General features: G+C 40.2%; 1 protein-coding gene across 18 annotated transcripts in view; it reads right to left on the bottom strand.

The window, feature by feature from the left end:
• Positions 1-18971, bottom strand: part of BEND5 (BEN domain containing 5) — a 1203882-nt gene that overhangs the window by 473953 nt on the left and 710958 nt on the right. For 6 of the 18 annotated variants that reach the window (XM_064147563.1, XM_064147550.1, XM_064147564.1 and 3 more), the window contains 3 exons: positions 17608-17756; positions 10865-11078; positions 5955-7063 (listed from right to left, as the gene is read on the bottom strand). The exons of 11 other annotated variants lie outside the window; for them this stretch is intronic. In XM_064147563.1, coding sequence (XP_064003633.1) covers positions 6903-7063; positions 10865-11078; positions 17608-17756 — 524 coding nt within the window. In that variant the 3' untranslated portion in view covers positions 5955-6902. Of the gene's footprint in view, positions 1-5954; positions 7064-10864; positions 11079-17607; positions 17757-18971 lie in introns of those variants that run through there. One more of the 18 variants, XM_064147560.1, reaches the window with a different exon arrangement.

The following is an 18971-nucleotide window of genomic DNA, read 5'->3' as shown; positions in this document are numbered from 1 at the left end:
ACTCTCTCTGATTAAGAGAGTCCAGTGGAGGGCTACGAGGATGGTGAGGAGACTGGAACGTTGCCTGATGAGGAAAGGCTGAAGGATCTGGGGCTTTTTAGTCTGGAGAAAACTGAAAGGAGATTTAATAAATGTTTATAAATATCTGGGGGCTGGGGGTCAGGAGGGAGGGGACAGGCTCTGCTCACTTGCTCCCTGGGATAGGACAAGGAGCAATGGATGGAAGCTGCAGCACAGGAGGTTCCAGCTCAACACAAGGGGGAACTTCTTTACTGGAAGGGTCCCAGAACACTGAAATAGGCTCCCAGAGAGGTTGTGGAGTCTCCTTCTCTGGAGCCTTTCAAGGCCTGTCTGGATGTGTTCCTGTGTGACCTGAGCTAGATTGTACATTCCTGCTGTGGCAGGGGGGTTGGACTCGATCTCTTTTGGTCCCTTCCAACCCTTAACATCCTGTGATCCTGTGCACACCCTTTTCCCCAAATGGCAAATTTAGTCAGCACATTTTGACATACAAAACATATTAGTGATGCAGCCTCACTGATCACAACCTATTCCTTGGCTACTGCCAAGTGGATATCAATTACTTTTTAAGTCAGGAAAGTGGAGAGTGTAAGTTACACATTTTTACCAGCGTGGCAATAAGTTACCTTTAGAGGACTATACCTAAAGACAAGATATCCTCTAGGATTGTCCTACCCTGTGTCCCAACAATGAGAGTGCCTCCTTGCTTTGTGCTTCAAAGCGAAGGTGATGGTACATTACCATCCCTCCTGCTTAGCTTTAAATTCCATGTCCTGAATTCCTTATTCCTGTAAGGATGTATGGTGAAACGTAAAACTTAGTGTACAGTGGTCCTGGAAGAATAGAAGTCTCCTTGCATGTGCAGAGAAACCAGTAAGTGTCAAAGTATCTTAATATACAATGCATGGAGGGGGGAATCTACTTTCAGAAGTTTTGGTTTTTCATAATCTAAAAACTCTTTAAGGAACAGAACCACAGAACATTAACTTAGAGACAGATGCTTTGCCTCATCCACCTCCAACACTACTTATTTTGAGAATTACTCTCCAAAGGCAACTCCATAAATCCTGCAGAGGACTCCATACAGAAAGGGATGACCACAGTGCATCTGGCTCACAGATGTGAAATGTCCAAATGGACTATTTTCAAGTATCAGAGGGCTAATATCCCAACACAAACATGGAGAAAGATGTTTCCCATAAAACTTCCACTCTGCTTAGCCAAGACAAATGGAAAAACACGAGAAATTACACTGTTAGAAAAAGAAAAACCACCAACATCTTAAGCTACAGTTCAGTAAGATTTACATAAACATTTGGGAAGACTTCTAAAATATATTTGACTATGAAAGAAAGAATATGAAACCTTCCCATATAAGCTTTTTCATTCATCTCAGTCTCATGTGGAAGGGGCTGGTAGCAGTGTGATATGGCACCATCAAGACATGTTCCCTTTACTGCTGCTCCAGCACCTCCTTCATACTGAGCAGGGTGAACACCAAACGGCCTTCACAGCCAACTTCTCTGATAATCAGCCTGTCCCAGGAAGCCTGTGTCTTTCTCCACCCTAAAAGCATGAAAGCTCATGCTAACTATAAAGGATACAAAAGCATCAACAAGAGAATTACTTATCTTATATTTCACAGGACTTCTAGCAGTTGTTTTGCTACAACAGAAGGTAAATCACCCCCAGCCTACCTCTCTCCTTGGGTGTTCAATAAATTTGATGTGACTCTTGAATTTAAAGTTACAGAAGACTAGCATTTAATAAGAAAGTAGGTAGCTGGCTGCATAAAAGCTACATACTAATAAAGAGTTTATTTCCATTGAGCTCTTACCATCAGGTTTTTTTTTTTAATGATTTGTGCATTTAAAAGTAAATAACTTCCTTTGCAAGACATTTTCTAGTCAGAAAGCAGCATGCACACACACAAAAATATTAGGCTCAGCTCTCCTCTTTCCCAGACTCACTTTGTCTTCTGTTCCCATCCAGACATAACGCAACTTTCCCTGATGTCACAGCTGAGTTATTTTCCTCTCTAAGGTAAACAAATGATGTCACAACCACAGGATTGTGATTTCACCGCAGGGCTGAACAAGTAAGTGGGTAACCAATGCACAGAGCGAAGTCATTGCTCAAACATAAACAGCAGAAATAATTGCAAAAGTAAAGCAAATGAATAGCCAAGTAAATTAATTCCTTTTTCAAATCACCGTTCCTCTTTTCCAAATGATTTTCCTTTCCTATTTAGGAAGCCTGAGGGGATGAAAAACTGCCCAAGATGGTGAAATTAAAAATTAGCTACCGAGCATGAAACATGCAATGATTGCACTTCATAACGTTTTTATTGCCTCAGTGTTGTATGAATCACTTCACAGTTCCACGCTGTTGCCATGAAAAAAATGAAACCAATAAAGCCTAAGCAATTGATGTTATGACTTCATCAATCCCAGACCAAAGGCATGCAGAGCATGACAAATATTTTTCAGAAAGACTGAGAACACTACCACCTCATTTCTGAAGGAGCACAATTTTATCTTTGGACCTTTCCAAAAGTGGTCACTCACAAGAAGATAGAATACTGAAGTAAACCTCGGTACAGCTCCATGCACCAGAGTTTGCTTCGCCCTTCAGCAGCTGGCCAAAGCAGGTTTCTCCAGAGTTACAGACGCAGCTAACACACCGCGAAGCTACAGCTCATACAGAACGTTCCCAGATGAGAACATCTTCATGCCTTTGAGGTTTTCCACTGAGACAGTACTATTTTAACAGTGTCCTGCACTTAGCTTTAGTTTTTAAAAAAAATCTATAGATTCTGGAAATATGAGGGTGAATTATCTTTAGAATCGCACTAAATCCCCCAAAAGTTCAATTTATTGCTACTTAAGACTTCCAAGCAGACAATAATCTATGCTTACAATGACAAAGCAGCATCATAGTAATCTATCAGATATAACATCAAAGGTACGGTGCAAAGAAGTGAACCCCCACAGGGAGACTGCCTTTCTCTGACAGTCATGCTCAATAGCTACCCAACTGCAACCTTAAATTCCTTCTCCTTAGAGTTCAGCTTTGAGATGATTAAATATTTCAGTCCAAACGTATTAAACCCCCCCCCTCATATCTCTATAAAGCATCACCAAATCCACACCTGTTCCGATATCGAACAATATTTTTTCATCTCTAACAAATACTAGCCTTTTTTTTTCAGTTGAGTGCCTAGTCATCTTGATTTAGGTATTAAAACATCTGCTAGGATTTTTTCCTTTAATGTAACAGCTCATCTCCCTTATAAAGTCATTAATAGAAAATAAAGCCTTTTTTGTTGACACTCATTTTGCTTCACAGAAATATCCATTTTGGATCACCAAGTCCATCCTATAACCCTACTCTACAAGATTCACTTTAAGACATATCCCTAAGCAGCACATACAAACAAACCTTAAATACATCCAGGGTGGGTGACTCCACCACCTCCTTGCAAGCATGCAAGAAGCAGTTTAGTATGGATCAGGTTATGACTATCACAAATTGCTGCAGCGATGTATGGCAACAAAGGATCAAATTATCTCTTCCAACCTGCTTGATTCTATGAACAGTACTACCTTCTTCCTTCTTTGATGAAAAAAAAAAAAAAATTAAAGAGCATGCACTGCTCTCTCAGGATAAAAAGTCAGTTCCTCTTAAATCTGTGTTTTTCTGATGCTTACAAATCCAAGCACAAAGTAACCGCACAGCACAAACCTTACGACAATGAACAAGAGGTACGGCACAGGTGTAATACAACCTACTTAATTTATGTCACAGCTCTCTCCTGTTTCACATGATGCACAGATATGAAGTTAAGCTGGAGCAGGGAAAAGTAGGCACTGTTTTTGCATCAAGTTTCCTATGGTAGATACCTTGCAGCTCTGTTACAAACAATTCAAAGCCGTGCAGGCAGGCATGATAATGGAAGAATGAACATACCAGTAACAGCAGTGGCTATGAATGCAATATATAGACAGTGAAATGAACTTCACACAGCGGTATCTCAATGCAGAAAAGCTACCTCATAAGTCTGTGTTTTCCTTGGGTGATGTCAGCGCACAGTACAGCTGTAGCCTATTCTCCTGTCTGAAGCAGACACACTGTGCAGGATGTATGATCTTCATGCAGGTTCATGTGGAAGGAAGACAAGAGTAGTGACCAAGCACCATTGGTAAAGCTGTTCCTTACACAGACCTGTTGGCCACTGCACAGCCCTCCACACATTGCCTCACAACCACCGTGTGCAAGACTGGCTCATCATTGGCAAGAACTTCTTTCCAGTAACTCAAAGATTCAGTTGGAAGTTTTAATACACAAAAGAGGTGCACACCTTTAACATGCCATGGTTCTTTGCCATAACTCAACACAGCTTCAGGCAATGCTCACATTAAATGCCAGCTGCCCAGTCCAAAGGATATTAGCCCCCCCAAAACATGACTCTTCAAATTAAAATGAACCCTTTTCTGCTGCCTGAACACTTCTGTCTGCTGGGCCTGGGCCACTAGAAAATCCAGGAAGCAATGAACTTAGACTTCCAAGACACCTTCCCCAAAGAGAACAGCAACAGGCAACACTGATGTCTGAGGGGACAAGTATGTCAAGGAGAAGCCTTAGAAAAATGATGCTGGTTTCACAGAAAGACTTACAATCTCTGATTTTTGGGGCCAGGGTGGAGTCCTAACTAATTAAATGCTAATCTGCTTTTCCCAGGTTTCATAAAATGCTGCCTCAAACAGGCTTATCTTCTAAGAAGAGCAGCATGATTTTCTCATTAAAGAATCTGTTACAATGAAAACACATCAGTACTGAAGCAATAAAGGATGGAAGGAATTATGGACATTTTGCTCCCAACCAGTGGATTGCCCCAGTACCACTTTGAAAGAAATTGTGCGTTTAGAAGCCTGCTTGAAAAGTGGGAACTTGCTGTTTAAGTGTTTCTTCAATGTTATCTCTATTTTGTTCTTTAATTAATAAAAGGATACATGCACTGACATTACCAACACTAATTTGCTATTTAGCATCCCAAATTAGGAAGCATAAACATTTATGCACTTCATTAAACACTACCTAAGAACACTTAGAGATTTAACAGGAGACAAGCCAGGCTGTTAAATGCAATCTCAGGGCACACACAAGTCACCATAAAAACGCCTCTCCTCCTCTTTCTGTCCCTCACTGTGATTGCTCCACTGGCGGCAGCTCTGACAAAGTAGACCTTGGAAATCAGAGAGATTTGACACATCTGTCCAACCACAAGTTCAGTTTAAGGAAAGGGACAGGAATGCAGGGACACAAGCAGCAAAAGTGGGGCACATTTGACAGCACAGCACACTCAGATTGGCACAAGTCAATCATGAAATTGCACTTTACAAAGCAGAAAACACACCTTGAACTAAGACATCATTTAAGCTTGTGATGCACAGGGGAAGACATGGTGATTTTGTCCATCCCTTCCAAAGCAGGCACTGCAGTTCTAGCACACGTCCTCTGCTCCCTTCTCCTTTCTTCCACCACCCCAACCTTTTTTTTCGACAGAATCCTTGCATGTCTCCATTCCAAACTACACATACACAAAATTGAAACAGGCTTAACAATAGGGTTTAGCAGTGCTACAAGATGATGGTAAAAAAATCATAAAGTCTTTCAAACTACAGGAAGCAGAACTGCAGTGGTAGAAGAGAAACAAACGCTGATGACAGCCTGAAATCACAACTGCATGTGTAAAACGCATGGAAGGTTAACGAAGATACAACACATCCTCTAAACAGATCAGTTACCTCTACAAACCTTATCCTCCAAATCCTTCATTAAACAAGCCCTCAGGTTGTTTTCTTTCACTTACAGACAATGAGATATAATTCAGACAACAATTACTCCTTATCATTTTGCACCACAAGTCTAACTTCAGTGTAGAAAATGGTTTTTATTTTTCATTTGTGCCAAAATTGTCCATAGTTAAATTAAGGACTCAGACAAAACGGTACTAAAATGTCTATTATACATAACCTTGCCACAGCGTGGCAATCCTAAAATTGCTTGAAAGTACAAAGACACTAAAAATATAGTGTTTCAAGAACAGTAACATGGACATACTGAAAAGCATTGTACCACAACCAGAAATCTGAAAAGTGCTTTGGTGCCTGGAAAAAAACAAAACTTAAAAATAACTGCTTTGAGTTTTTGTTTTCAAATAAATAATGATGGGTTTGCAGCTTCCAGCTTTGGGATTCTTTGTTGCGTTGTTTGTTCTGGGTTTTTCAATTTTTAAATATGACAGCACTGGTGGTCTATCCACAAGACACCAAGTGAGAAAGGAAGAGTTCTTTTGTATATTTTTGACCAAATATCTTGTTCAGAGGTCAAAACAAAGGTTTATTAAAAAACCAAACCATTAAAATTTCAGTTCAGAAAAAAAAATGCTCTGTAAAATACATTTAAAACCTTTTTTCAATAGCAAAGTGGATTTTGTACAGTTCTTCCTTCTAAGCAGATGTTTACTGCAGCCTAGGTTCATAACTCCAGTAAAACAAAAGGTAGGCAAAATGGATTGGCGCTCGCAGAATTACAACCTCCGAAAACATACAACCGCAGGTAACGTACTGCAACTCGCTGTAAAAAAACCTTTTCAAAGTTCACTGTTTCATTGTGAGTGGACTTAACAATATATCTTACATTATTTAAAAGCAGGTTACATCATCAAAAGGCTTCTGACAGAATCGTTCGAGGAAAAAAAGACTCACTTATAGGAGAGAGCAATGCTTGATGCCAGTTCCTCTCATCAGCCAAAATGTCACGCAAATCAAAAACCAACACTTAAGTAAAACACTAAGACTTTATTAAAAATCCAAAATTTATTGCAAATTGAACTTTGCACTTTCCCTCCTTTCTTCATTTTTACACGATTTATTGATATCCATGATTTTTTCACAGATGTACTTGTTGACTTTGGAGAGTCTCTGTGCAATTTCGGTTTCATCCACAGTTTCTTGTGCTATTCTATCATATAAACATTCTGGAGAGGGAAAAAAAAAAAAAGAAAGAGAGAGTCATTAGGATATTTTTAGGAAAGAATATAGCCCTGTTTTGGGCTAACTACTCAAGAGAGAGAACAGAGTGAATAAGCACTGTGTATATTTCTGGCAGATGCTTTCATTGATTCACTGGCTATCTTGTTAAAGTCAAGATTTTTCAAGAGGCTTGAATCTTTATCGTGACTGGTTTCCAGTTACGCTGTGAGTACATTAACAGGCTTTCTATACAGAAACAAGGATAAATAGAACCTGTAACAGTGTCACACTTGCCTGCCTAACTCTGGTATTTGTCCGTATCCACAGCACATTGAGAATCTCTTCCCAGGTGACAGTCTCACCAGAACATTGTTTTCTACAGTTCCAGTGAGTCACTCCTACCTTCACAGCTTCAAGACAGTAAGCCAATGCTAATGGTTAGGAAGAGAAGCAGTAACCAGTAGGAAAAGATATTAACCAATTTCTTTCATCTTTTAAATCTGTTCAACATGCACTACTGCCTGCAGCTTCATCAGACACCCTGTCGATGGGCACTTTTCACTTTTGGTAGTAAATTAGACAGGGTGAGAGCCATCTTCTTGCATGCTTGCAGAATACATTTTGTGAACTGGAATACAAAAAGCAAGCAACAGTAATAACTGCAAAAGCAATGAGGGCAATGAAAGCTGAGAGAGCTCTGCTTCACAGTCGGTGGTTTGGAGCCAGTATCCCTGTTACTGAGAGCAGTGATGGTGCAACACACCCAACTCCTTAGTGACAGGCAGGTTTTGGCTTTTCTGTTTTCATAACCAGAAGAATGTATTTTGTTGTGTAGCTCCCCAGATTGGTTAAACTCTGTTCTGCTTCGCCTAGTAATCTTATTCCAGTAGCTGTTTATTGCTTCGTATACAGAAAGCCATAGAGATTATCACTTAATTAACATGGTTTACAACATTTCTAATGCATCATATTAAAAAGTTATGAAAATTAAGTACTGTGCATGCTTTGTAGTTCATTTGGAAACCTCTAAAAAGTTTTACAAAAGCTTATTTTGCATTAAAGTTTATAACAGTGCCTATGCATCAGACTTTTAATAATTTCTTTATTACATACTACACAGCAGGGATTTTTAAGAAGCTACAGATATCAGACACATTAAGAGCTAATGCTGCCATTCAAAAATCTGTTTTAAGCAAGTCAGTCTGTGTCCACAGAGTGATGAGAACATCTAAACAATGTGGATTTTATGGTGTATGATGTACTGAATATAAAATTACTCGGTATGCAGCCCAGTAGCTGAAATATTGATAATCAGTAAACTGTGAGTTGAAACACAACAACTAAGAAGAGGCACGTCACTGAGAACCTGAAGAAATATAGGGTGTCTGTAAGACACAAGCTTGTACTACAACAATCTCAGGAACACTCTCAGGTTGAATTAGATACACCTAGGAAGTTGAACTTCCAGTAAAAGTCTGGCTATGTTATTACTTTAGCCATAATGTCAAGCAAAGAATCACTCGACAGAACTCACTCATCAGCTGCAGTTCTTACAAGTCATTATGATCTGGATACATCCATGATCATCACAGGTTTTTGTCTTTTACCTCTGAGAGGCTGAAAAATCTGCTTAGCAGTCATATAAGTATACTGCCCTAGGGACTCCAAAGAGAAATCTGTGGTCTATGTGTCTTCTTTGGCTTGAGGAAATTACATATTTCTGACAGGACCAAGGATTCAAGCAGACCTCAATGACTAACAAGGAGTTTTACTTCTCTGATAGAAATGACTGTGTAAACACTAACTTCCTCACATTTCACCATGTGTCTAGTTGCTATTCATTTTCTTTCATCTGTTTTGCTGTCTTTTCCGTAACAACTTTCTCTTTGATCACTTCCAACTTTCCAGGAAATGCTGCTGTCATGAAGGGACATTGCTAACATTGATGCAAATGTAAAGAACACCACAACGTGTGAAATCGCAGGTTTGTGCTACCCAGTACCACCGATAGAGGAAGCATGTCTGCTGTCACCTAAACCATGGGTCATGCAGTTTAACTGGTTCAGAAAGAGATTTGTACAGTCTTGAGTCTAACAAAAAAAAGTCAAAGACAAGATGAAAGAAACACTGTGAAGAGGAACATGGAAAACAAGTCTGCGTAACAGCAGAGCTCAAATGAGGGTTGAGGTTAGAAAAAATGAGGAGATAAAGAAAAGCTGAAATGCTAGCAATAGAAAGGTATGGAAGAAAGGAAAGGGCCTCATCTGCATTTCACCATGGATCTGTTGGAGCATACTCCCAAGCTCACTGTGGTCAAAACAAGGGAGTTTGAGGAAAGCTATCATTCACATGGCTCAACAAACATAGCATGGTCCTGACTGAAGTAGAAGAAACTGTCAAATAAGCAACCTTGCCAGCAGTGCTGAGGAGCAACAGCCTCCAGCAGGCAACCTAGAAAGCTCTTTGCAACAGGCCAGTGAAAAATAATCTCTTTTTACTGTGTGATTGTAAGCGTGCATCTCGGTAACAATCCTGTTTCCCATCAGGAGCTGACAAAGGTAGCCACAGCCACAGAGTGGATTCCTTATGTGGCCAGTACATCATTACTCTGCTACACATGTTAGAATCATATCAAAAAGGTTCTAGCCACAACTAGAAGATCAGCATGGAACAGCTTGCACATCCACATACATTCTTGAGACAGATCAGTAAAAAACACCTGTCTTTTACTAACTGTCTACCACAAACTAAGAAAGATGACAATATGAAGATCGAATTCCAACCTTTCCCCACACCACACAGGCACACACATTCACTCCAAGAGGGATCATATTTCTTACTTTCAAAACATGGCACCTGCAAGGCAGACTACAGGAGCTCTTAAATAGTTCATAGTTAAGAGCACACAGCATCTAAGAACAGGAAATGTAGAATAATGAAATTAAATCAAAGAAGGAGATTTCTTTCAGCCCTACTTCAGTTTAGAATGGACACAGAACTTAGAAATCTAAATCAGTATGTATTCTGTGAGGAACTGACTGGGTTCTGACTTAAAAAGAAGCCTGAAATACCAAGAGAGACAGAAATGAATGCAAAACACACGCATGATGATACAAAGGGACTGAAATTCACTATTGGCTTTAAATAAAGGAGAAGGCCTTCTCTCTCTCAAAGTTCTACACACACAGACACAGGCTTGCAGCTACTGAAAGTGTCATTGCAATTTTTCCTGCCAAACAGGTCAGCTATTTACACTTCCTGTTCAAATTCCAATTCAAGTGCAACAATTCACTTTACTATTTCTACTTTCTCCATTTAAAAGGGTAAAACTACTCTTTCTTGCCCCTGAAGGTGTGCGTATGTTTATAGTCACAGCTGTAATGGTTTCTGTGCCTCACGCCAGAGTTGGTTATGTTCTGGATGAAAGAATGTGCTAAAGCTACTCTCTGGCTTGTTAAAAGTAATGTATGCATTTTAAAAACTCATTACGTTATAAATGAATTCCAGAACAATCTACTGTTCTCCATGCTCAGAATCCTATCCTGCAAGTGGTTTAAAGTGATGTTCTTCCCGAACCTTACTGAAGTCAATGTACAACTCTTCAGCTGTGAAGGCCTGCACTGTGCACAGCTATTGCAATGTGGTTTACTCTTCCTGAACGTATTTGCACTTCACAATGCAGTAGCATTTTGAATTACAGTTTTTTTATTCAGTTAATTTTATATGAGCTGAAAAGAAGCATCTTTCAACTCAGTGATTAATGGTTAAACTCCAAAGCAGGAAGCAAAAGTTTTCAAATAACCTACCTCTGACAATGCTTAATTTGTGAGGTGAGAGAGGTGGCTTGGGAACGGCATCTTTCTTTTTTTTGGTTGCAACTCCTGTGACACTTCTGTTCTTGAGAACATCTGTTCCCCAAATCATAACCGCTAGATTTTTTGTATACTTTGAATCTCCTTGTGTTACTTGCAGCTGGTGCCATTTCTCCTCATCTACCCAAATTCCACTGCCAAGATGGACCTAGAAGGTAGTAATAATAACAACTTATCTATGGTATGTAGCACACAACAGAATCCAAGTGCTGTAGGAACATTAATATTAGGTACTATAATAACAGAAATTAGGGCTGAACAAATCCATTTTGCCTATTTCTGAAACTTCTCCAACTTTGTGGGTCAGGGAGTTCAAGTCAACCTCTTATATAGTATAGTTCCTGTTGGTATTCAGTTCTTCATACTTGCTACTTCTCCCCCCGATAAAGCCTGTCTCCTCAAAGACTATGGTCAGGAACAGAGACAGAAGAAGGAAACAGTAAACACATCCAGTATTACAAAGGTATGCACAGCATATAAACCAAGCAGTTGCAACCAGCCTAATTCAGGAGTAAGATGAAACATCATCCTTAATGTGAAAGCTTCCCTTTGGCTAAAACAGACTTTACCCAAAGAATGTATTAGAGGCAGTAGAGAGGGAAATGCTTCCTAAGTTGTAGCCTGTATCTGTTGGCCAAAATCAGCCAATTGTTTAAAGGAGGGAAGAAGGGATATTGAGATATTCAATTTCAATATAAATCAAGAGAGTTTGGAAGCTTAGTAAGACTTCCAGTTCTTTCATGAAGCTTGTCTATCACGTATGATCAATCTATCCAGGTGAACACTCTTTTTAGGTAAGGCAATGACCTATTGCTACAACATCATAAACTTTCCACTAGCCAGACAATGGTAAATAGAGAACATTTCACTGAAGCAGTAAAGCAAGATAATATGGGTAGTGGGAAACGCAGTGTGAAGCCACTCTAAGTCTCCAAAAGGAGGCTGCTCCAGTCTAGTTGCACTTTCTAGTTTTGCTCAGCATTGACTATGGTGGACTGACTCCCACAGACCTACACTCTGCCCCAAAATCCCCAGTTATCCAGACTTAAGATGAATGCAAGGTAAGAATCTGAGTACCATCATTATGCTGCCACTATGTATGCTTGAGCTGACAGTCCTGATCAGCAAAACACTTTCAAGCGACAGCAAGAAAAACAACTTCACTGGTAATTGGCACAGCTCTGATATGAGTGCAACCAGGATGCAAACACTCGCCCTTTGTGGAACCACTGAAAATACTTTGCACTTTCTATGCTCCTAATTCCTGGTACACAGTGCAAACACTTGAACAACTTCTGCACACAGAAGGCTTTACTCACATGGTGATGTTCATTTGGTTGAATCCACACTTGCTCGTTGCTAATGTGTGACCCAGCTTTTTTAATTACTGCTAAGAGTTCACTGCACTTGAAAGCCAGAACTTACTTTTACAGATAATGTGTAAAGGTGCAAAATACCTAAAGTATTTATCAACTGGATTGTTACATTCAAAATATAGGCCTCATAAGACCAAATGTAACACTAACACTTGAATAGAAACTGAAGAAAACAATCCTCTGACTAAATTTCTATGGCAAAGCTCTAGTAGGAGACTCTGCATCAGCTGTTTTGCTCATAGTTTTTCTTTCTTTCATGTGAAATCACAAACTTGCCTGCTATCCATACAGACCTGCAGACTATCATGTAAGTCCCATTAAATGTAATGAAAATTGGACAAAGTTACCATAAAATTTTATATACCCATAATTTTACTGCCTGTATTCAACCAAATACCATTTTTCCTTTAAATGGAAAACTGCTTTAATTATTAATGTGAGCTATAACCCAAAGAAATATTTTATTACAACAGCATGCTTCAAAAGCAACTAGTTGTTTAAAAACCTAAACAGAAAAATATGAATGGTCTGGCTACTAGCTATGCTGTTAAAAAAAAACCCAACCAAAACCAACCACACAATACAAATGAAAGGTCTAACTTCCCCAAAGTGTAAAGCCAGAAAGAGGGCCATGAAGACGATCAGAGGGCTGGAGCACCTCTCTTATAAGGACAGGCTATGAGAGTCGGGGCTTTTCAGACTGGAGAAGGATTTCAGGAGACCCTGTAGTGGCCTTCCAGTATCTGAAGGGGGCCTACAGGAGAGCTGGGGAGGGACTACTGGCAAGGTCTTGTAATGACAGCACGAGGAGTAAAGGGTTTAAACTGGCAGATGGGAGATTCAAACTAAAGGCGAGGAAAGGGTTCTTTCCAGTGAGGGTGGTGAGACACTGACACAGGTTGCCTGAGGAGGTTGTGGATGCTCTCTCCCCAAAGATGTTGAAGGCCAGGTTGGATGAGGCCTTGAGTGACCTATTTTAGTGGGAGGTGTCTCTGCCTACAGCAGGGGGATGGAACTAGATGATCTTTGAGGTCACTTCCAACCTAAACCATTCTATGATCCTATAAAGCAAGCTGCCTCTCCTACAGGACCTTCTGCATTAACAGGATTCTAATAAACTTTTCCACAAGTCTGAATAGTACTGAGGTTTCCTAATGGACAGAAATGCAACTAGTAATAAGCATATGAAAGGCCCTTTTTCAAGCTTCCTTCTCTGCTGTCAAGCCTCCTCATAACTGCTTAAAAACCAACAAACAAAAAACCCCACCGCACTCGTTTGGTGCTGTCCACATACCGCGTGGGAGTTCAGAGCGAGCAGTCTGCGCTCAGAAAATAATCAATTCTAATTAAAATTCAGTTTTTCTGTATTGAGCTTGAAAAAGCTATCTGTGGAGATGCATTTAAACTACTTAGAAAACAAAGACTAGAAATATTGTGGCATGCCCACTTTGGAATGTCTGTGTTACACGACTTTGTGACAACTGATCAAAAATCTGATTCTCCTCTGCTGAAGACTGTTTAGTCTCTTAAGATACTACATTATTCATTAGCTTTAAGTTAGTTAAAAGAAAACAAGTTACAGGAAGTATGTTTAATATTTATGTTTCAGACAGGTCACCTCTCCTTTGAACATGCTTCGTTCATTAAAGAAGTTATCACTGGTACGAAACACTTTCGGTAACAGTGACTACATGACAGACAGGCACCAACACAGAAATCTTACATCTCCCATTTTCTATTTCTAGCAGTGCTATGACAAAGAATTTAATCTGTCCACATTATCAGTTTACTTTTCTGTAACATAGGCCCACTGCTGTTTCCTATCACTCCCAAAGCTATGGGAAGTTTACTGCATTCCAGATTCAGAACCCATTTCCTCCTTGCTGAAGAAATGCCCCACAAGCCAGATCCTTGGCTCCATGAAACCAATGGGAATGTTATTGCCTTGGAGGGCCTGTAGGCCCAAAAAGAGACTTGCTTATGCCTTGCCTGGACATCTTTTTCTGCCAGGACCCCTGGTTGTAAACAAGTTGTGTAAGCCCACACACACCCAGCTCGTGTCTCCCTGGGGTAAACCCATGTGATCCCCATATTTGGGAAAGTCCAGGCAAGTAGCTTCTGCCTATTATAGAATCATAGAATCAACCAGGTTGGAAGAGACCTCCAAGATCATCCAGTCCAACCTAGCACCCAGCCCTATCCAATCAACTAGACCATGGCACTAAGTGCCTCATCCAGGCTTTTCTTGAAGACCCTCAGGGATGGTGCCTCCACCACCTCCCTGGGCAGCCCATTCCAATGGGAAATCACTCTCTCTGGGAAGAACTCCTTCCTGATATCCAGCCTATACTTCCCCCGGCACAACTTGAGACTGTGTCCCCTTGTTCTATTGCTGGTTACCTGGGAGAAGAGGCCACCCCCCACCTGGCTACAACGTCCCTTCAGGTAGTTGTAGATGGTAAGGTTTGGCTAACTGCCAACGTGATTGGCCATTCTAGTGGCCAAAGAGGCCATTAATCTTGGCCCACATTCAATAAATAGGGGTGCACAGGTATACAATGTGCTCTGACCCTACCGGCAGCTCAGCTCGGACCCTCACTTGCAGCGCTTAGCCACTCAGACCCCACGCTTGGACATCACAGCATAGCTCCAATGCTCAGAGGCTCAGACCTCGTGCTCTAATTCACCTGCATGGTTCAGACACAGCTCTGACCCTCAATCGCAGCTTACCTGCCTGCGTACCTTTCTTGCAGAGCTCATGTAAGCCTGCACATATATATATATATGGAGCCTATAGCCTCCTAAGCCAGCTGTGCACATCTGCATGCTATCCTGATATCAGGACCAGATCCTGCATTGATTTATCTAAGGAGCTCAGACTCCCAGCAGCCGCGCACACTTCGCATGCCCGCTGTTTAACATTGCCTGGTAAAAGCCATTGCTGCTGAGATAACCAGGAAGCAGACTCTGGATTGTCTGCATACATGGCCTGAAGCCGTGAACAACCAGTCTCCTGCTCCTGAAATCCTGCCAAGCTGATAATTCCTGGACAAAGCATCCAGAAGAAGCCAGCAGCACCAAGGCAGAAATCGTCCCTCGCCAGGAGAAAAGGTTAGAGAAGATTAATATTTCCCCAGAAACTGGGAAGATTTATCCTCTCCCCCTCAAGCTGGGAAGATTCCAGCCTCCAAGTCCACAGGTAGAGATCCCCCGAAGTCTGGACATTAGGCACAGGCTGTGACACAGCCTGGGAGGGTGATTAATAATAAGGCTTGTGAGTAAAAGCTTTAATACCTCTGTTGCCTCTGCCATAGAGCAGAAAGAGTTTCAGCCCGCTCTGCTGGGCAAATAGCATAAAGATCCCAAATGGCATTAAGCCGCGGGGAAAACTCCTCTCTCTGTTTATAGTTTGAATGTTTGCTAGTTAAATAACAAATTCCCTGTACATATGTTATCCTAAATTGTTTTCATAACCGTGTACGACCTTTAATATTAATATACAGTGGTTGGGGGTGGCAAGAGTTCAGAATACTGAATTTAATAAATCTATATTTTTATATAAAATTTGTATCACCCCAATTAATTTCTCTCCTCCGCCAAATAGGCGTAGGCACTGAGAATCCCCCTCCACAACAGTTATCCCCACTCTCAGAAACTGCAGGATCAACCTTCAAGCACAATGCAGCAGAAACAGCAAATTCAAACCAATGCTCACCATCACAACTGTGCTACCACATGCAACATATCTAAACTGTATCTCAGGTGAGGGTATCTTTTTTTCTTCTCATTGCCCCCCTCCCTGGGCCTCCCTTCTCTTTGTTAAATGAGTGCCATAGGCTCTTTTTCCAGTCACTATTGTCCCTCTGGAGGAGAGAGATTTATCTGCTTTGAAAGAATCCACAAAAGGCAAGACTTCTAAAAAGGTATTTCAGCTACTGGAGTGGTGCACATCAATAAAGGAATAATGAGAAAAGGCAAAAATAAGAAACACTGACAAAACCGTGCTCTAAATATACTATTAGTTCACACTTGTGGCATCTGAGCTGGCTGAAGCCCCAGTAAATTGGTGAACTTAAAAAAAAAAAACCAAAACCACATAAAGAAAGTTAAAGAGATATTAATAACTGTAAAGACAGAGAAAATTTCAGCAACAAAAGTGACAAGCTGGCAGATGAAGTAAAGATGCAGGAAAAGCTGTGTACAAATCCCACAGACCTTAAGCAGAAAAAATAAAGTAAACCAAACTCTCAAAGTACTGTATGACAAGCTTCCATTGCACTAATATACATAAAATATACAAGCAAATGACGTATGCTAAATATATTAGGGGGAAAAAAACAAACCTATCTGAACCAAATACCTGTCAAACTGCCAAGATCATACTACTTTTCACACAGATTTTGTCCTCAACAATTATGTCAAATTCATCTTCAAGAATGACAGACACTTGTGCAGTCAATCTTGTAACACAAATCTGAAAACGAAGTATTTCATGCTGTTCCATCAGTGATTCCACTGTATGCCAAAGCTGAAATGCTTCCTCCTTAAAGGTTCTTTGATCACAGTACCCAATGCACACACATGCTAAGAAACAGGATCTGGACAGGCACTTCTGCAGGACATTTAATTTTTTAAAGGAAAAAAACCCAGTCACTTAATGATAATGGCAGCAGGTATAAAAGCAGGCCTTGGTAGATGAGCAGACAATGTGTTAAACATGCTGAGGTCTGTAAAACTATCAGGTTCTGGAAACCAGCTAGGTGGTATTTCATCAGCTTTACAGAAATATCTAAAAAGTAACCCCATATCAGCTCAATTTAGTGGCAACACTCATACCAGACTCAAGGGAACCCACTTTCATTCCACAGTTCATAATTATCTGCTGGATTCCAATTCAGTCAAACATGAAGGCTTCTCTGTGATACAACTCATTAAAGCCACTGAAGAACTTTAAGGAAAAAAAATTATTGACTACTGCAACTCAACAATGTTGAGTTACCGACTCTGATCTACATTTAGTGGGTTTATGTACCTCACCAATTTCCTTGTGCATGCATATTTCATCACCATATCCTTGTGTTGCACAGCATTCAATGCTTCTCATCACTAAGGATAATTTTCTACGCTGTTCATATTTGTGCAATTCCACAATTTTCCTCAGCGTAACAGTAGACCTTTATGAAAGCTAAGGAATTCTGTGTAAGCTGTTACACTACAAAACCCTGACATCACGACAATTACACAAGAAAATCAGCTGATGGACATTTAAAAATCATTCATGCTACATTTAATTCAAAATACCTTTCCATTCTCGAGAATATACTTGTCCATTACTGGAACAGGGGCAGGAAAGTATGTTGATGTATTTGCTTCTTCATTGAAGGTCTTCTGTACCTCAGGTTCAGGCTCAACTGATTCTGCTTTTACTTTTTCAAGCTCAATGGCAGGTCCTAGACAGTTAAGAAAAGAGAGCTGTCTGCTATCCCAGAGAACATGAAATCAATCACTTCATAACCCATGGTTAGCATAAACTGACATTAATCACATCCATTTTCAAGTTAGAGAGTCTAAACCAAAATCCTACTTCTGAACATCATTAAATAAAAGCAGGGTAAGTAACCCTGCTTTGTAAAAATGAAAATGTTTAATTTCCATGTAAACATCTAAGTTTATTCTTAAAGCACATAAATAATTACAGATATGGGCAAGATTGCTTCAATATAGACTATGGAAAATTATGTCAAAATGACACTGAAATTATAAACCTAAAACAACAGCAATAATTCCTGAAATACTAACGACTATATAGTTCCATAGAAACCTGAAGAATTTACTGTGATAATCACATAAGCTATCCATATAGAATCACACATTTGAGAAAAATTTGAAATCTCTCTAGATATAACAGAGATATATTAAAAATAGTGAGGATTTGCAGAAATGCTGTAAACAACAGGCTTAGGCTACTTGTGCTAAAGAATCATGCATGGAAAGAGTACTCACAGTTTAAAAAATACATAAATTAGATTTTTGATTGTCCAATCCACCCAACACAGTGATTTTTTAAATTATTTTTAATGTAATCAACAAAAAAAAACAGCAAAGATTAAACAACATAATACTACTAAGGCTGAGGGAGGATAATTATTTTATCATTCAGCAACTTTTCCAGATTAATTTTATAGTGTTCCCTAAAAGACAGAAGAACAAAACAAAACAGCTTGGGAACTGGATTCCATTATTTGATTCATGGCAGAAGTTACACCAGAAGTCTATGAACAGGCTATGGTCCCAAGCCTATCATTATCTCTTTATGTCTGTGTCTAGGATCATGAGAAGCTCCTGCAGTCACTGAAGTTCCACGCAGGGATGGCAGTTCGTTATGACAGCAAAGCTACCAGCTTGGACCCTGGGCACCACAGTAACCAGCCACCTTCAAGAACTAAAAGGATACACTCACCCACTTGTACGAACTACATTGTGTCAGGTTGGTGCTGAGAGCGCTGCAGCACTCTGTAGCCCAACTCTGACATCTTCAACAAATGACAATTCAGTAATCAGGTCACCGTCACGGTTCAGCATCCCGCCTCAGAGTTTGTGCAGCACACAGTCCAAGCCCTGAATTGATCTAACTCTGCAAGTCCAGCTGGTACCAGAATTCATGC

This window comes from Pogoniulus pusillus, chromosome 8, assembly GCF_015220805.1.
Source record: "Pogoniulus pusillus isolate bPogPus1 chromosome 8, bPogPus1.pri, whole genome shotgun sequence".
NCBI lineage: Eukaryota > Metazoa > Chordata > Aves > Piciformes > Lybiidae > Pogoniulus > Pogoniulus pusillus.
The sequence above is the reverse complement of the archived record's forward strand: the minus strand, read 5'-3'. Positions and strand labels throughout refer to the sequence as shown.